The sequence below is a fragment of the Gorilla gorilla genome, chromosome 3 (genome assembly GCF_029281585.2).
Source record: "Gorilla gorilla gorilla isolate KB3781 chromosome 3, NHGRI_mGorGor1-v2.1_pri, whole genome shotgun sequence".
Lineage (NCBI taxonomy): Eukaryota > Metazoa > Chordata > Mammalia > Primates > Hominidae > Gorilla > Gorilla gorilla.
This window is the reverse complement of record NC_073227.2, coordinates 69,944,381-69,961,012: the sequence shown is the minus strand read 5'-3', so window position 1 is coordinate 69,961,012 and position 16,632 is coordinate 69,944,381. Positions and strand designations below refer to the sequence as shown.

General features: G+C 39.2%; 1 protein-coding gene across 9 annotated transcripts in view; it reads right to left on the bottom strand.

Annotated features, from left to right (window-relative positions):
• AASDH (aminoadipate-semialdehyde dehydrogenase) overlaps window positions 1-16,632 on the bottom strand; it is a 53,423-nt gene that overhangs the window by 26,647 nt on the left and 10,144 nt on the right. For 7 of the 9 annotated variants that reach the window (XM_055385040.2, XM_019026015.4, XM_055385045.2 and 4 more), the window contains 2 exons: window positions 12,885-13,201; window positions 6,484-6,676 (listed from right to left, as the gene is read on the bottom strand). In XM_055385040.2, the coding sequence (XP_055241015.1) occupies window positions 6,484-6,676; window positions 12,885-13,201 (510 nt within the window). Of the gene's footprint in view, window positions 1-6,483; window positions 6,677-12,884; window positions 13,202-15,687; window positions 15,803-16,632 lie in introns of those variants that run through there. The other 2 variants (XM_055385042.2, XM_063705277.1) reach the window with 2 other exon arrangements.

Here is a 16,632-nt window from a genome sequence, read left to right as displayed (position 1 = left end):
GTCAAAACCCATCAGTGTGCTGTATTCAGGAAACTCATCTCACGTGCAGAGACACACATAGGCTCAAAATAAAAGGATGGAGGAAGATCTACCAAGCAAATGGGAAACAAAAAAAGGCAGGGGTTGCAATCCTAGTCTCGGATAAAATAGACTTTAAACCAACAAAGATCAAAAGAGACAAAGAAGGCCATTACATAATGTTAAAGGGATCAATTCAACAAGAAGAGCTAACTATCCTAAATATATATGCACCCAATACAGGAGCACCCAGATTCATAAAGCAAGTCCTTAGAGACCTGCAAAGAGACTTAGACTCCCACACAATAATAATGGGAGACTTTAACACCCCACTGCCAACATTAGACAGATCACCGAGACAGAAAGTTAACAAGGATATCCAGGAATTGAACTCAGCTCTGCACCAAGCGGACCTAATAGACATCTACAGAACTCTCTACCCCAAATCAACAGAATATACATTTTTCTCAGCACCACACAACACCTATTCCAAAATTGACCACATAGTTGGAAGTAAAGCACTCCTCACCAAATGTAAGAGAACAGAAATTATAACAAACTGTCTCTCAGACCACAGTGCAATCAAACTAGAACTCAGGATTAAGAAACTCACTCAAAACTGCTCAACTACATGGAAACTGAACAACCTGCTCCTGAATGACTACTGGGTACATAATGAAATGAAGGCAGAAATCAAGATGTTCTTTGAAACCAACGAGAACAAAGACACAACATACCAGAATCTCTGGGACACATTCAAAGCAGTGTGTAGAGGGAAATTTATAGCACTAAATGCCCACAAGAGAAAGCAGGAAGGATCTAAAATTGACACCCTAACATCTTAATTAAAAGAACTAGAGAAGCAAGAGCAAACACATTCAAAAGCTAGGAGAAGGCAAGAAATAACTAAAATCAGAGCAGAACTGAAGGAAATAGAGACACAAAAATCCCTTCAAAAAATCAATGAATCCAGGAGCTGGTTTTTTGAAAAGATCAACAAAATTGATAGACTGCTAGCAAGACTAATAAAGAAGAAAAGAGAGAAGAATCAAATAGATGCAATAAAAAATGACAAAGGAGATATCATCACCGATCCCACAGAAATACAAACTACCATCAGAGAATACTATAAACACCTCTATGCAAATAAACTAGAAAATCTGGAAGAAATGGATAAATTCTTCAACACATACACCCTCCCAAGACTAAACCAGGAAGAAGTTGAATCTCTGTATAGACCAATAACAGGCTCTGAAATTGAGGCAATAATTAATAGCCTACCAACCAAAAAAAGTCCAAGACCAGGTTGATTCACAGCCGAATTCTACCAGAGGTACAAAGAGGAGCTGGTACCATTCCTTCTGAAACCATTCCAATCAATAGAAAAAGAGAGAATCCTCCCTAATTCATTTTATGAGGCCAGCATCATCCTGATACCAAAGCCTGGCAGAGACACAACCAAAAAAGAGAATTTTAGACCAATATCCTTGATGAACATTGATGCAAAAATCCTCAATAAAATACTGGCAAACCGAATCCAGCAGCACATCAAAAAGCTTATCCACCATGATCAAGTGGGCTTCATCCCTAGGATGCAAGGCTGGTTCAATATATGCAAATCAATAAACATAATCCAGCATATAAACAGAACCAAAGACAAAATCCACATGATTATCTCAATAGATGCAGAAAAGGCCTTCGACAAAATTCAACAACGCTTCATGCTGAAAACTCTCAATAAATTCGGTATTGATGGGATATATCTCAAAATAATACGAGCTATTTATGACAAACCCACAGCCAATATCATACTGAATGGACAAAAACTGGAAGCATTCCCTTTGAAAACTGGCACAAGACAGGGATGCCCTCTCTCACCACTCCTATTCAACACAGTGTTGGAAGTTCTGGCCAGGGCAATTAGGCAGGAGAAGGAAATAAAAGGCATTCAATTAGGAAAAGAGGAAGTCAAATTGTCCCTGTTTGCAGATGACATGATTGTATATCTAGAAAACCCCATTGTCTCAGCCCAAAATCTCCTTAAGCTGATAAGCAACTTCAGCAAAGTCTCAGGATACAAAATCAATGTGCAAAAATCACAAGCATTCTTATACACCAATAACAGACAAACAGCCAAATCATGAGTGAACTCCCATTCACAATTGCTTCAAAGAGAATAAAATACCTAAGAATCCAACTTACAAGGGACGTGAAGGAACTCTTCAAGGAGAACTACAAACCACTGCTCAAGGAAATAAAAGAGGATACAAACAAATGGAAGAACATTCCATGCTCATGGGTAGGAAGAATCAATATCGTGAAAATGGCCATACTGCCCAAGGTAATTTATAGATTCAATGCCATCCCCATCAAGCTACCAATGACTTTCTTCACAGAATTGGAACAAACTACTTTAAAGTTCATATGGAACCAAAAAAGAGCCTGCATTGCCAAGACAATCCTAAGCCAAAAGAACAAAGCTGGAGGCATCATGCTACCTGACTTCAAACTATACTACAAGGCTACAGTAACCAAAACAGCATGGTACTGGTACCAAAACAGAGATATAGATCAATGGAACAGAACGGAGCCCTCAGAAATAATGCCACATATCTACAACTATCTAATCTTTGACAAACCTGAGAAAAACAAGCAATGGGGAAAGGATTCCCTATTTAATAAATGGTGCTGGGAAAACTGGCTAGCCGTATGTAGAAAGCTGAAACTGGATCCCTTCCTTACACCTTATACAAAAATTAATTCAAGATGGATTAAAGACTTACATGTTAAACCCAAAACCATAAAAACCCTAGAAGAAAACCTAGGCAATACCATTCAGGACATAGGCATGGGCAAGGACTTCATGTCTAAAACACCAAAAGCAATGACAACAAAAGCCAAAATTGACAAATGGGATCTAATTAAACTAAAGAGCTTCTGCACAGCAAAAGAAACTACCATCAGAGTGAACAGGCAACCTACAGAATGGGAGAAAATTTTTGCAACCTACTCAACTGACAAAGGGCTAATATCCAGAATCTACAATGAACTCAAAGAAATTTACAAGAAAAAAACAAAAAACCCCATCAACAAGTGGGCGAAGGATATGAACAGACACTTCTCAAAAGAAGACATTAATGCAGCCAAAAAACACATAAAAAAATGCTCATCATCACTGGCCACCAGAGAAATACCAATCAAAACCACAATGAGATACCATCTCTCACTAGTTAGAATGGCGATCATTAAAAAGTCAGGAAACAACAGGTGCTGGAGAGGATGTGGAGAAATAGGAACACTTTTACACTGTTGGTGGGACTGTAAACTAGTTTAACCATTGTGGAAGTCAGTGTGGCGATTCCTCAGGGATCTAGAACTAGAAATTCCATTTGACCCAGCCATCCCATTACTGGGTATATACCCAGAGGATTATAAATCATGCTGCTATAAAGACACCTGCGCACGTATGTTTATTGCGGCACTATTCACAACAGCAAAGACTTGGAAGCAACCCAAATGTCCAACAATGATAGACTGAATTAAGAAAATGTGGCACATATACACCATGGAATACTATGCAGCCATAAAAAATGATGAGTTCATGTCCTTTGTAGGGACAGGGATGAAGCTGGAAACCATCATTCTCAGCAAACTATCGGAAGGACAAAAAACCAAACACCGCATGTTCTCACTCATGGGTGGGAATTGAACAGTGAGAACACATGGACACAGGAAGGGGAACACCACACACTGGGGACTTTTGTGGGGTGGGGGGAGGGGGGAGGGATAGCATTAGGTAAGATACCTAATGCTAAATGATGAGTTGATGGGTGCAGCACACCAACATGGATGGCACACATGTATACATATGTAACAAACCTGCACGTTGTACACATGTACCCTAAAACTTAAATTAAAAAAAATAACAAATGTAAATATAACCCCCCCCCAAAAAAAAAGAAAAAGAAAAGATGAACCCTGACAACACAGCTAAAATTCCGAATAAGAAAAGGCACGTGCCTTACACAAAGGAAAGTACAGCCTGTCAGCTTCTATACCTCTCCTCCTTACTCAAACCAAGTCAAATGTGATCTGCTGATGACATTCCCAATAACTATTGTGAGATAAATAAAATCACCATGAAACTATATGCAAAATTTGTCATGTTCTTGGAAAAGAGTAAGTTTCTATCAGTTTCTCAGAAAAATTTGATCCCAAAAAGGTTAAAAACAACTGCTAAAGTAAATTTATCTGAGATTGTGCTAAAACATCAAACAAGGGGATGAGACTTAAAGAGGTAGAATTCATTGACCTGACAGAGAAGGAAAGTCTCCTTCCCTTTTAGTAACTATCAATCAAATCTATCAAGGAACTTTGCAAACATTCCGTCAGAAGTATGCTCTTTGAGTTTTACAGGTAAATAAAACAGTTATAGTAAAATCTTATCCAGATCCACAGAATTCATGGAATGACTCTCTAACAGATGAGAATTTATATCCCCTCACACCCAACAAGCCACACTGCTGTACTCGGTTCATATATATACATGAACTAGGATGAAAAACACATTGCCTTAAAGAAGTTCAAAGTATCAAATTTTGTTTTTATAGCAGAAATTTAATATCCTCTCAATTCTCGTTACCCTGGATAAAAACCTGATAATTTTAGTTTATCAAAATAGAAAGTGGAAGGTGGGCGTGGTGGCTCACACCTGAAATCCCAGGACTTTGGGAGTCCGAGGCGGGCAGACTGAGGAGTTTGAGACCAGGAGGCCAGGAGTTCAAGACCAGCCTGGCCATCATCACAAAATGCTGTCTCTTTATTAAAAATACAAAAATTAGCTGGGCGTGGTGGTACACACCTGTAATCCCAGCTACTCAGGAGGCCAAGGCACAAGAATCTCTTGAGCCCGGGAGACAGACATTGCAGTGAGCCGAGGTCATACCACTGTACTCCAGGCTGGGCGACAAGAGTGAGACTCTGTCTCAATTAAAAAAAAAAAAAAACAGACAATGGAAACTAATAATTAAGATGCACATATGCACACAGGTATACGAATATAACACACTATGGTCTGAATGTTTGTGTCTCCCCCTCAAATTTGTATGTTGAAATCCTAACTCTCAGGCCAGGTACAGTGGTTCACGCCTGTAATCCCAGAGCTTTGGAGGCTGAGGCAGAAGGATCCCTTGAGGCCAGGAGTGAGATCGGCCTAGCCAACATGGTGAAACCCTGTCTCTACCAAAAATACAAAAATTAGCCCAGTTTGGTGGCGGGTGCCTGTAATCCCAGCTACTCAGGAGACTGAGGCACAAGAATCGCCAGAACCCAGGAGGCAGAGTGAGCCAAGATCACGCCACTTCACTGCAGCCTGGGCAACACAGCAAGACTCTGTCAAAAGAAAGAGAGAGAGAGAGAGGGACAGAAATAGAGAGAGAAAGAAAGAAAGAAAAGAAAAGAAGAGAAATTCTAACTCTCAAGGCAATGGTATTAGGAGGTAGGGCCTTTGTGAAGTGATTAGGTCATGCAGGCAGAGACCTCATGAATGAGATTAGTGCCCTTATAAAACCCTTTCCATCAAGTGAGGACCCAGTGAAAAGACCACAGTCTAATGAATCAGCGAGTGGGCCCCTCGTGAGAGATCAAATCTCCTGATGAGTTAATCTTGGACTTCCCACCTCCAGAACTATAAGAAATAAATGTCTGTTGTTTATAAGCTACCCAGCTTATGGTATTTTGTTACAGCAGCCTGAATGGACTCACACACACAATCAGGAACTACGCTACACTGTCTCATTTAATTCTATTTGAGATGGGTATTATTTCCATTTACAGATAAAACCTGAGGCTCACAGCAATTAAACATTTAACTAAGATATCTACATATTATGATATGCATATAATATCGCTAATTCTCTAGTACCGTTAGCTACTTACAATGTAGTAACTCAAGGCTTGTGTACCAGTCATATACTTGTGTACCTGCATGACCTAGTCAGATACACATTTAAATAACATTTTAAAAGGCCAAATTTCAAAAATACTTGTTTCTGTAGGTTAATGTAAAGTACACTGATGTAAAAATAAGAAAATCTATATTCCTAACTCGATTATAATTTAATTTACTTATACTAGCTTTTCATGAGAAACACAACATACATAGATTTTAAGACAGAAGAGGCAGCCTATCCTTCTCAAATCCAACAAATGTGAGTCAAAGTCAAGGTCCTCTAATTATTATAGTATGCACAAAATACATAATAAAAGAATTTTCTAGGCAGAATTCATTTATCTTTTTTCATTTTCAAATAAAAAAAAAAGTCACATCCTGAGGAGACAGCCCTTGATAATCTAACCAGATTATATTAATCCATTGTAAAGAACTACAGGAATACAAAATATTCTCTAAAACACTTAAAATATTGAAAAATGATAAACAAAACGTTCATTGCTACTAAAATGTACCTGCAAAACAGTCACTCTATGATGGGAAAAGAGAACGCTGGCTAATTTTGATGGGAGCAACTTGACGGAAGTTGGTACAATAAGCAGAGAGGCACCACTTGATAGAGCAAGAAATATTTCCACAACAGAAGGATCGAAGGTCAGAGGTGAAGCCAGAAACAAAACATCTTCTTGTGTGATGTCAAAAAGTACCCTAAGGCAAAACAGAATGCAGCTATGAGAAACGTCAAACATTCAGTAAGCACATATCCTAAAAAAGTGTTCATGTGTTTATGATGATCAAGTTTCTGAATGTTGGCCAGATTTTATTCTTCTCTCTTAAATTAGCCAAAATGATGCTATCAAAATTCAGGAAATCTTCTTTATAAAAGAATTAACAGCTATTTAAAGCAATATCCACGTTTTACCAGACATATTTTATCATCTGTGATGACTTTTGATGTGTCAACTTGGTTTGATTGAACTACTGTCCCCGGAATTTCCTCTCTAGTATGTTTCCTGTTAGGGAAGGAGACAAGAGATATTCTCTTGAGAGCTGAAGAACAGAAGGGAGGCTGCTGCTTAGCAGCACACACGCCTTCTTCAAGCAGTTATTCAATCAAACCCTGTAGTCCCTAATCAGCTGATTTACTTAATCAAAAGGGAGATTATCCAGGGTTGGCTGGATTTACTTGGAAGGCCTTTAGAAGAAGTTTTAGGCCTTCTCTGATGAAGAGGCCCAAACAGCAGCTGGGTCTGCAATTAATCGCCCTTCTTCCCAATCTGATTTCACCTGGGACAGTCTCATGGCCACGGGATTCCAGCCTGCTTGTGATCACCCCTTCCTAACTGATCCCTATGGACTTTAGACTTGCTTAGCCAGGCCCCACAATTGTGTAAACCAATTTCTTATAATCAATCCCTGATCTAACTCCTGGTTCTGCTCCTCTGGCAGAATCCTTATTCTGTCATACTTATTCAATGATGTTTAATAGAGACTTCCGACTCCCCTTTCTATTTAGCATTTTCTTTCAGTATCTGAACAAAAAGCAGAATAAGAATATATGTGGTTAGGCTCTTATACAGCATGGATAGTCATTGTTGAGCCTATGACACTATTTTAATTTGAACACACAAACACCACTACATCTAAAAGCATCTTAATTTCAAAAAAGCTTCAAATATGGTATAAACATTTTAAAAATTATAACTATGTACATGGTGTCTCAGGTAAAATAAAAACTCATTGTGTGTTAAAGGTGTAGGGGCCGAAAGGCTGTGATACCTTTCCTCCCCATCGTAAGGCTCACAGCCAACACTCTTATAAACAAAAGACAGTTTAACAACAGAAAAGCATGACAAATTTATTTAACCAAAGTTTTATGAAACATGGGAGGCTTCAGAATGAAGACCCAAAGACCCAAGGGAAAAGTGTCCATTTTAATGCTTAGATTCAATAGAGTGGACAGCTGTGTAGAAATGTGATTCAACAAAAAGGGAATGAGTAATAAACTGAGTGGGAAAATCCAGCAAGGTCTGTCCTTTTAAATTCCTGGCCTCTCTGTGTGGCATTTCTTCCTCCCATGTATAGGGCAGGACCCTTTCTGGAATGAGTCTTATGCTCTACTTTCAGACAAGGTAAGTAAGAGCAATTTCTTTACAGCCAGCTCTTACATATAAAGGTTAGAGTAATATTTCTATATTTCTAGATTTTTTTTTTTTGTTTTTTGAGAAAAGTCTCACTCTGTCACACAAGGTGGAGTGCAGTGGCATCATCTCGGCTCACTGCAACCTCTGCCTCCCAAGTTCGAGCGATTCTCCTGCCTCAGCTTCCCGAGTAGCTGGGATTACAGGCATGCACCACCACACCTGGCTAATTTTTTTGAATTTTTAGTAGAGACTGGGTTTCAACCATGTTGATCAGGCCGGTCTCGAACTCCTGACCTCAAATGATCCACCCACCTCAGCCTCCCAAAGTGCTGGGATTACAGGTGTGAGCCACCGCGCCTGGCCTCTAGGTTTTATGACTATCTTTGAGGGAGAGGGGTTCAGTTACTATGGCCTGCCTTGGGGAGAAAGAGAAGCAAGAGAAAGAAGGTCAGGAAAAGGTCAGAAAGAGACTTTACTTCTGAAGTCCTTCCAATGTCCTTCAGTTCAAAGTACTCAGCATGCCAAAGTGCCATAAGTTGGGGTATCATTTTCTGAGCCCAACAAAGGCTACCGTCAAACTTCAAGTTTTAGAGGAAGTATTCTTCACATATATTGTCTAGCTTCCTACTTAGGTATTCAGGGGAGAGCAAACTTTCTAACAGGATTCCAACAAAGCTTAAATTCTGAGAATATTTTTAGTTTTTCAATTCTATGAACAAAAATGGGCAAGGTTACGCATGCATACAGGATGAATGCTCCATGTAGTTCATTTCAAGAAAGCAGCTTAAGATGCATTCAATATAAGAAAAGTTGAAAAAAAAGAAGAGACAGATTTTAAAGAAAGAAAAAAAGTGGAATGCAACAAACATTTAAACATATTACTTGTGAAGCTTAGGCTGGGTATCTAATATATTGTTCCTCATTTTCCCAACCACCATATGAGGCAGGTATGATTATGTGAGAACCTAACTCAGAAACCAAGTTGGTATGAAGATTATTTTAAGGTAAAGACATTTAAGGCTGGGTGCGGTGGCTCACACTTGTAATCCCAGCACTTTGGGAGGCCAAGGTGGGCAGATACTTGAGGTCAGGAGTTTGAGACCAGCCTGGCCAAGATGGTGAAACCCTGTCTCTACTAAAACTACAAAAATTAGCCAGGCATGGTGGCGTGCACCTATAGTGGGAGGCTGAGGCAGAAGAATAGCTTGAACCTGGGAGGCAGAAGTTGCAGTGAGCAGAGACTGCACCGCTGCATTCCAGCCTGGGTGACAGAGTGAGACTCTGTCTCAAAAAAAAAAAAAAAAGGACATTTGAGATTCAACAAATGCAGAAACCTTCTTGGAGCTTCCCTTATCTGACTGAAAGCGGAAACTTCAGGGAAATGAGGCTGCCATAAACTTCTTCTTCAGAGTGGTTTTTACTCCCAGGAAGACCAAGGGTAAACCTACCATAAATCCCCTCTCTGAAGACTGTTATGGCCATGAAGAAGACAGAAAGACCACTGCACCTGCATACCCAAGTATTATCACAAACTTTCTTATCTCCTGTTTATTTTCCTGAAAACCCATTTCTCTTTCCAAAACAATTTATTTGTTCTTCCTATGAACAAATAAATTTTATGAACAAATAAATTTACAAATACATTTAAATGAACTTAATAAAATGCAATTCCATTTCTTTTGTAAACTGCTACATGCATAGGAATAAACTTTTTTTCTTAATCTGTCTTTTGTCAGTTTAATTCTCAGTCCCCTAGATACTGCGTCACAGATGGTAGAGGAAAAGCTCTCCACCCCCATTTTAAAATGGAGAAAACTGAAGTTCATGGAGGTTAAGTACCTTATGCAAAGTCAAACAAATCAACTAATTTTTAACTGTTTAAAAAATAGTTATCCTTATCCAAGCCTTAAAATTAATCCCCTGATTTGAAAGATCTATCTAAATTAGATTTCAAAATTTCAATAAAGGAAACCTAGTCCTTCCCTTTCTGGAGCTATCATTCTCTCTGGAGGTAGTGCTGCCTTTTACCAACATATGCAAGAAAACTCAGCTTTCTCTTTTTTTTTTAAGACAGAGTCTCGCTCTGTCACCCAAGCTGGAGTGCAGGGTCTTGCAGCTGCCCAAGTTCAATCACAGTTCACTGCAGCCTCAAACTCCTAGGCTCAGCAATCTTCCTGCTTTGGCCACTGGAGTAGCTAAGACTACAGACTTGTGCCACCATGCGCAGCTAGCACTATCTTATTAATAGGTTATTCTGGTAATATTTGGGGAGCCAGCAACACAGATAAGATTGTTCTAATATGTGTCTGAAATTTAGTACTCCCTAGCTTAGTGATCTAAGTCTAAAATAGAAAATTTAACATTACCGTTTTAATTTTTAAATTGACTACTTTAACATTTCATCTCTTTAGAATCTAATTATTTACCACCTCACTTAAGAACCTAAAAGCAAACCAAAAAAAGATTTCTAACAGGCAAATCAATTGAATGAAGTTGAAGCACAAAATAGGTATCAAGAAATTTGTATAATTTAGTCATAAATCAACCCTTCACCCCTCATTAAGCAAATGTTTGCTCCCATTTCACAGAACATTCTTACCACTGCTGGGCCAGTGCCTCTTAGTCGGCTGTCTCTCCACCTCCCCCAGATTCCTTATCTGCTTCATTTTCTTCAAGTTCCCTACATCCCCATCCCCACCTCACCTCCCACACTCTTAGGTATCACTTGGCCTTCTGCTTCATACAAAAGTTAAAACCTACTGGCTTCCTCTAACACCAAGAAATGTATGTATTTTACTATCCTAATCTTTTTGAGGCTATCAAAAAAAGAGGTATTCCACTCAGTATTTTAAATAATGCCATTCCCTCCCATCTAAATGTATCTTACTCCTTTGTTAATACTCCTACTACTAATTCATTATTCAAACCAACCCCTTCTACCAATTCCCCACCCTCAGCCTCTAAACTGCTCATCTTTTTTTTTTTTTTTTTTAAGATTGAGTCTCGCTCTGCCACCCAGGCTGGAGTGCAGTGGTGCAATAACGGATCACTGCAGTCTTGACCTCCTGGGCTAAATCAATCCTTCCACTTCAACCTCCCGAGTTGCTAGGATTATAGGCACAGACCACCAGGCCCAGCTAATTATTTTTAATGTTTCTTAAAGACAGAATCCCACTATGTTACCCAGGCTGGTTTTGAACTCCTGGGCTCAAGCGATCCTCCTGCCTTAGCCTCCCAAAGTGTGGGATTACAGGCATGAGCCACTGTACCCAGCCAACCTCTCCCATCTTAAAGACAAAACACCTGTGTCCATCCCAGAATTCCTTCTTTTCCATTAAAACCAGTTTCTAGAAAATAACATTTGACTTTTGTTACCTCTATTTCATTATCTCCTATTCTCTTATCTCCAGCCTAATGTAATCTATCTCCAATCTTGGGGATTAAGAAGTCACTAAAGACTATATTGTCGATTACAACAGACATCTTTCTCTACCAGCATTTAACCATTTCTTCTTTCCAGGCCTGCATGTGCCATCCAATACCACAGGTCCACTGAGCACTAAGAATGTGGCTAGTCCACATTGAGGTGTGTAAGTATAAAATATATGCCAGATTTTGAAGATGATTAGCATAAAAAATGCAAAATACCTTACTAGTAATTTTTATATTGATTACATATTGAAGTAATGTTTTGGAGTATACTAAATTAAATAAAATATATTGTTAAAATTAACTTCACTTGATTCTTTTTTCTTCCCTTTTCATTCATTCCATTTTACTTTTGAATATTACTTAAGCATTTAAAATTACATAAAACTTAAAATGACATAAAATTACGTACATGTTTCATGAGGTGTCTATTTCTGTTTCCTCCTTCGATTTTCTAGGACTACACCCCTAAGGTTCACTTCTTCCTCTCTTTCTTGGCAAATTAAGAATGTCAACTTTGGAGATTTCTAATCTCTTGACCACATCAGCAAGTCAAACTCCACAATACTACTACAAGAGTGAACTTAACAAAATGAGAATCTTTTAATGGTTCCCCATCATCTACTGGATTAAGTTCAGCCTTCAACAGGGCATACCAGGCTCCTGATCTTTCACTGTTTCCTCAGCCCTGCTCTGACATTCTAGTAGGACAAACTCCTTCATTCTCATATAACTCTGCTAGTACCTCTGCTAGGAAAACCCTTTCTCCCTTTTTATTAATAATTAAGATGCAAAGCTTCTAATCATATCATTTGTTTGTTCCGTGTCTGGCCCTAGGCTTGGATGAAACAGGTGAAGGGCCTAGTCTGCAGAGAACTAAAGTTCAGATACAGCTGAGACAAAAAAGACTCAATTTACTTCTTAGGACTATTAATTTAGGAACAAGAGTTATAAAACCAAACGTTTTAAAATTATTTTTTTCCATTTAAAATACAAGGTTTTTTGTTTTGTTTTGTTTTTGAGACAGTCTCACTCTGTCACTCAGGCTGGAGTGCAGTGGCATAGTCTCAGCTCACTGCAACCTCCACCTCCTGGGTTCAAGCAATTCTCCTGCCTCAGCCTCTCCAGTACCTGGTATTACAGGCACCCACCAACACGCCTGGCTGATTTTTGTATTTTTTCAGTAGAGACAGCTTTCACCACGTTGGCCAGGCTGATCTTGAACTCCTGACCTCAAGTGATCCACCCGCCTCAGCCTCCCAAAGTGCTGGGATTACAGGCATAAGCCACCACACCTGGCCTAAAATACAGATTCTGAGAAAGAGTCAAAGACTAGAACTTACCGAAAATGCTGGATATTTGGTACTATACACTTATGAGGCACTCTGACAATCTTCGGTATCCCTGTAGTCCCTGATGTATGTAGAACATAGGCTAAGCAATGCTTTAGCCTCAGATCCATGTGTTCTTCTGCTTTTTCTGCATTGACATGATCAGAACTTATGCTTTTTATTTTTTCTTTTTCATATTTCTCTTTTCCATCATTTAGCATCAAGTTCACCTCAGTATTTTTCCAGTGAAGTCTGAAGAGCACTAGGTCATTATGTTCCACTGTAAATGTATCATAGTTCAATAATGTTTCATGAAAAGATTTAAATTTCTGTGTGAAATGGGGGACAAAGTTTACAGTATTAGTATGTTAAAAGATATTTTTCTTTATATAGAAGTAATATGAAATACAGTCATCCCTCAGTATCCTTGGGGGAATTGGTTCTAGGATCATCTCAGATACCAAAATCTGAAGATGCTCAAGTCCGTTATATAAAAAGGTGCTGTATTTGCATATAACCCATGCACATCCTCCCATATACTTTAAATGATCTCTAGATTACTTATAACTAATACAAAACTATGCTAATTAATGCTATGTAAATAGTTGCTATATTTTTAAATCTGTATTAGTTTTTACTGTTGCATTGGGGTTTTTTTTTTTTCTGAATATTTTCTTTTTTTCTTCTTGAGACAGGGTCTCACTCTGTTGCCCAGGCTGGAGTGCAGTGGTATAATCTTTATTTTTTTATTTTTATTTTTTTTTTGAGACGGAGTCTCACTCTGTCGTCCAGGCTGGAGTGCAGTGGCACAATCTCAGCTCACTGCAAATTCCGCCTCCCAGGTTCACACTATTCTCCTGCCTCAGCCTCCCGAGTAGCTGGGACTACAGGCACCTGCCACCACGCCCGGCTAATTTTTTTGTATTTTTTTTAGTAGAGACGGGGTTTCACCGTGTTAGCCAGGATGGTCTTGATCTCTTGACCTCATGATCCGCCAGCTTCAGCCTCCCAAAGTGCTGGGATTACAGGCATGAGCCACCACGCCTGACCACAGCAGTGTAATCTTAACTGACTGCAACCTCGAACAGCTGGGCTCAAGCGATCTTCCCACCTCAGCCTCTTGAGTAGCTGGAACTACAGGTGTGCACCAAAACACCCAGCTAGCTTTTTATTTTTAGCAGAGACGATGTCTCACTATGTTACCCAATCTGGTCTCAAACTCCTGGCCTCAAATGATCTCCTGCCTCAGTCTCCTAAAGTGCTGGGATTATAGGCGTGGGCCCCAAATATTTTCAGTCTGCAGTTGGATGAATCCTCGGATAGGAAACCTCTGGATACAGAGGGCCAACTGTATTCATTTACTCATTCAACATGACGTTTTTGGGGAGTGGGGGGGGGGGGTACTTGCTGTATACCCAGGGGTAAAAAGATAAATAAATCTCCAAGAGCAAAGTGCTGTCCTTACTATTTTCAAAAACACCAGACATATACAAGCAATTATAATGCAATGCGTATGATAATAAAGCAGGCTTGAAATATTAATGGGAACAGAGAATGCCGAACTCTGCCTAGAAGGTCAGAGATTGCTTCATGGGTAATATTTGTTATAAGTAGCTATTCTCCAAATAATAAAAATGGGCACTTCAGGCAAACAGCCAACATTGAGGATCTGACCTGGGAAAGCTGGTATGTGAACATTAAGCATTCCAATTAAGGTAAAGAACGGGGTGGGGGAGAGGGAAAAGGTGAGGTGCGTTGTTGATAGGAGATGAGATGCAAATCCTTAATAACCGTGTACACTTAGCACTAAGGAGTTTAGATCTTAACCTGTAAGTGACAGGATCCAATTGAAGGTGGCAATAGCATACATTATCAAGGACAGAATAATAAATGAGATTCTGCTAAGTGAGAACCATTTAATGAGTCTTTTGCAGTAATTCAGATATACTATATGGTCCTGAACTACTATTCTGTTACAAGAGGAGTGGTTAGAAAGGGTCTATGAGCAAAGAATAAATAAGACATGGTGACTTTCTGGATATAGAGTGAGTCTAAGAAAATTGTTGGGTTTCTGGCCCAGGTGATTTGGTGGATGGAGAAGAATTAATCCAGAAGTGAGTTTGGATGAAGAGATGCTAAACTGAATTTGTACATGTTGAAAGTAAGGTTTCTTTGAATATATCTTTTTAGGTTGACAACAACAGCTTAATGAAATATAACCTAAGTTTTCACATTAAATAAACCAACATAAATAATGAGAAAAAGGTCACAACCCAGAAGCCTACAGTGTTTTCTTTGTGTGTTTAATGTGTGTATGTATTGGGTAGCGGATGTGGTGTGGCCTGTAATATTTAAAAAATTAAAGGCCTACATATGCTTCAGATCTAGCTCAAAACCATCCCTCCCCATTAAAATTCTACTATATCTACTAGGTTATGTTTACTTCACTTAGGACAATTATCACACTATGTAGATGTTATAGGTCCAGAAGTATTAACTTTTCTCTCCAACTACATTATAAAAAGCTGGAAGGCTCATATGCTAATGCCCTCCCAATCATCCCGTCCCTAGTGCAAGGTTTCTCAACTTCAACACTACTGATATTTTGGACCAGAAAATTCTTTGTGGAGTGCTGTCTTCTACACTGTAGGATTTTTAGCAGTATCGCTGGCCTCTACTCACCAGATGCCAGTAGCACCCCACTTCCATCACTACAATAAAAAATATGTCTAGTCATTGCCAATTGTCCCCAGTTGAGAACTACTGCTTTAGTGGATGCTGGGCATACATACAGTAGATGCTTAAAAATACTTACTGATCGTTCCTGTGTTAAATGAAGGAAGAACACTTACACCATCATCAAAATCATGGGATAGGAAGCAACGTTTTGCTGTGCCCAACTCCTTTTTGGGTTTTGCTACGTCCAACTCCTACTGGTCATAAAGAATACCTTGACATTGACAATTAATACTGATACTCAGCTACCTTTTATAAAATTTTCACTAAGATTGCTAAGAAAAATAAACATCACATCCCCATTTCAGTTTTGCTTACTTATGAACAATGCAATAACCAATTTGAGGAGCAGAGGAAACTTCAGCTACATACTAATAAGTAATTATTTTTAAAATATTTATTAACCAGACCAGGTGTGGTGGCTCATGCCTGTAATCCCAGCACTTTGGGAGGTCGGGGCAGGCAGATCACTTGAGGTCAGGAGTTCAAGACCAGCCTGGCCAACATGGTGAAACCTTGTCTCTACTTAAAAATATATATACAAAAATTAGCCGGGTGTGGTGGCATGCACCTGTAATTCCAGCTACTTGGGCAGCTGAGGCACAAGAACCACTTGAACCTGGGAGGCGGAGGTTGCAGTGAGCTGAGATCGCACCACTGCCCATTGCACTTCAGCCTGGGTAACAGAGTGAGACTCTGGCTCAAAAAAAAAAAAAAAACCCTTTGAGTCTCTAGAAAGTCCCCCATATACCTCAAGTTCTTGACACTTCACACACACACACACACACACACACACACACACACACACACACACAGTTGAGGGGGGGTGAAAGCGGGGAATGCATTTAAGTTACCCCAATACAAACTGGCTCATATAGAAAATGGGCAAAAACAGGCTAAATTGAATATATTTTTATAATGTTCTTCCCCTTTAGTAAAACAATATTTTATAAATAATAAATAAACAATGAAGCATGGGCTGCATCTTGCTGAAGATATAACACCAATTCTTGCCCCCAAAACA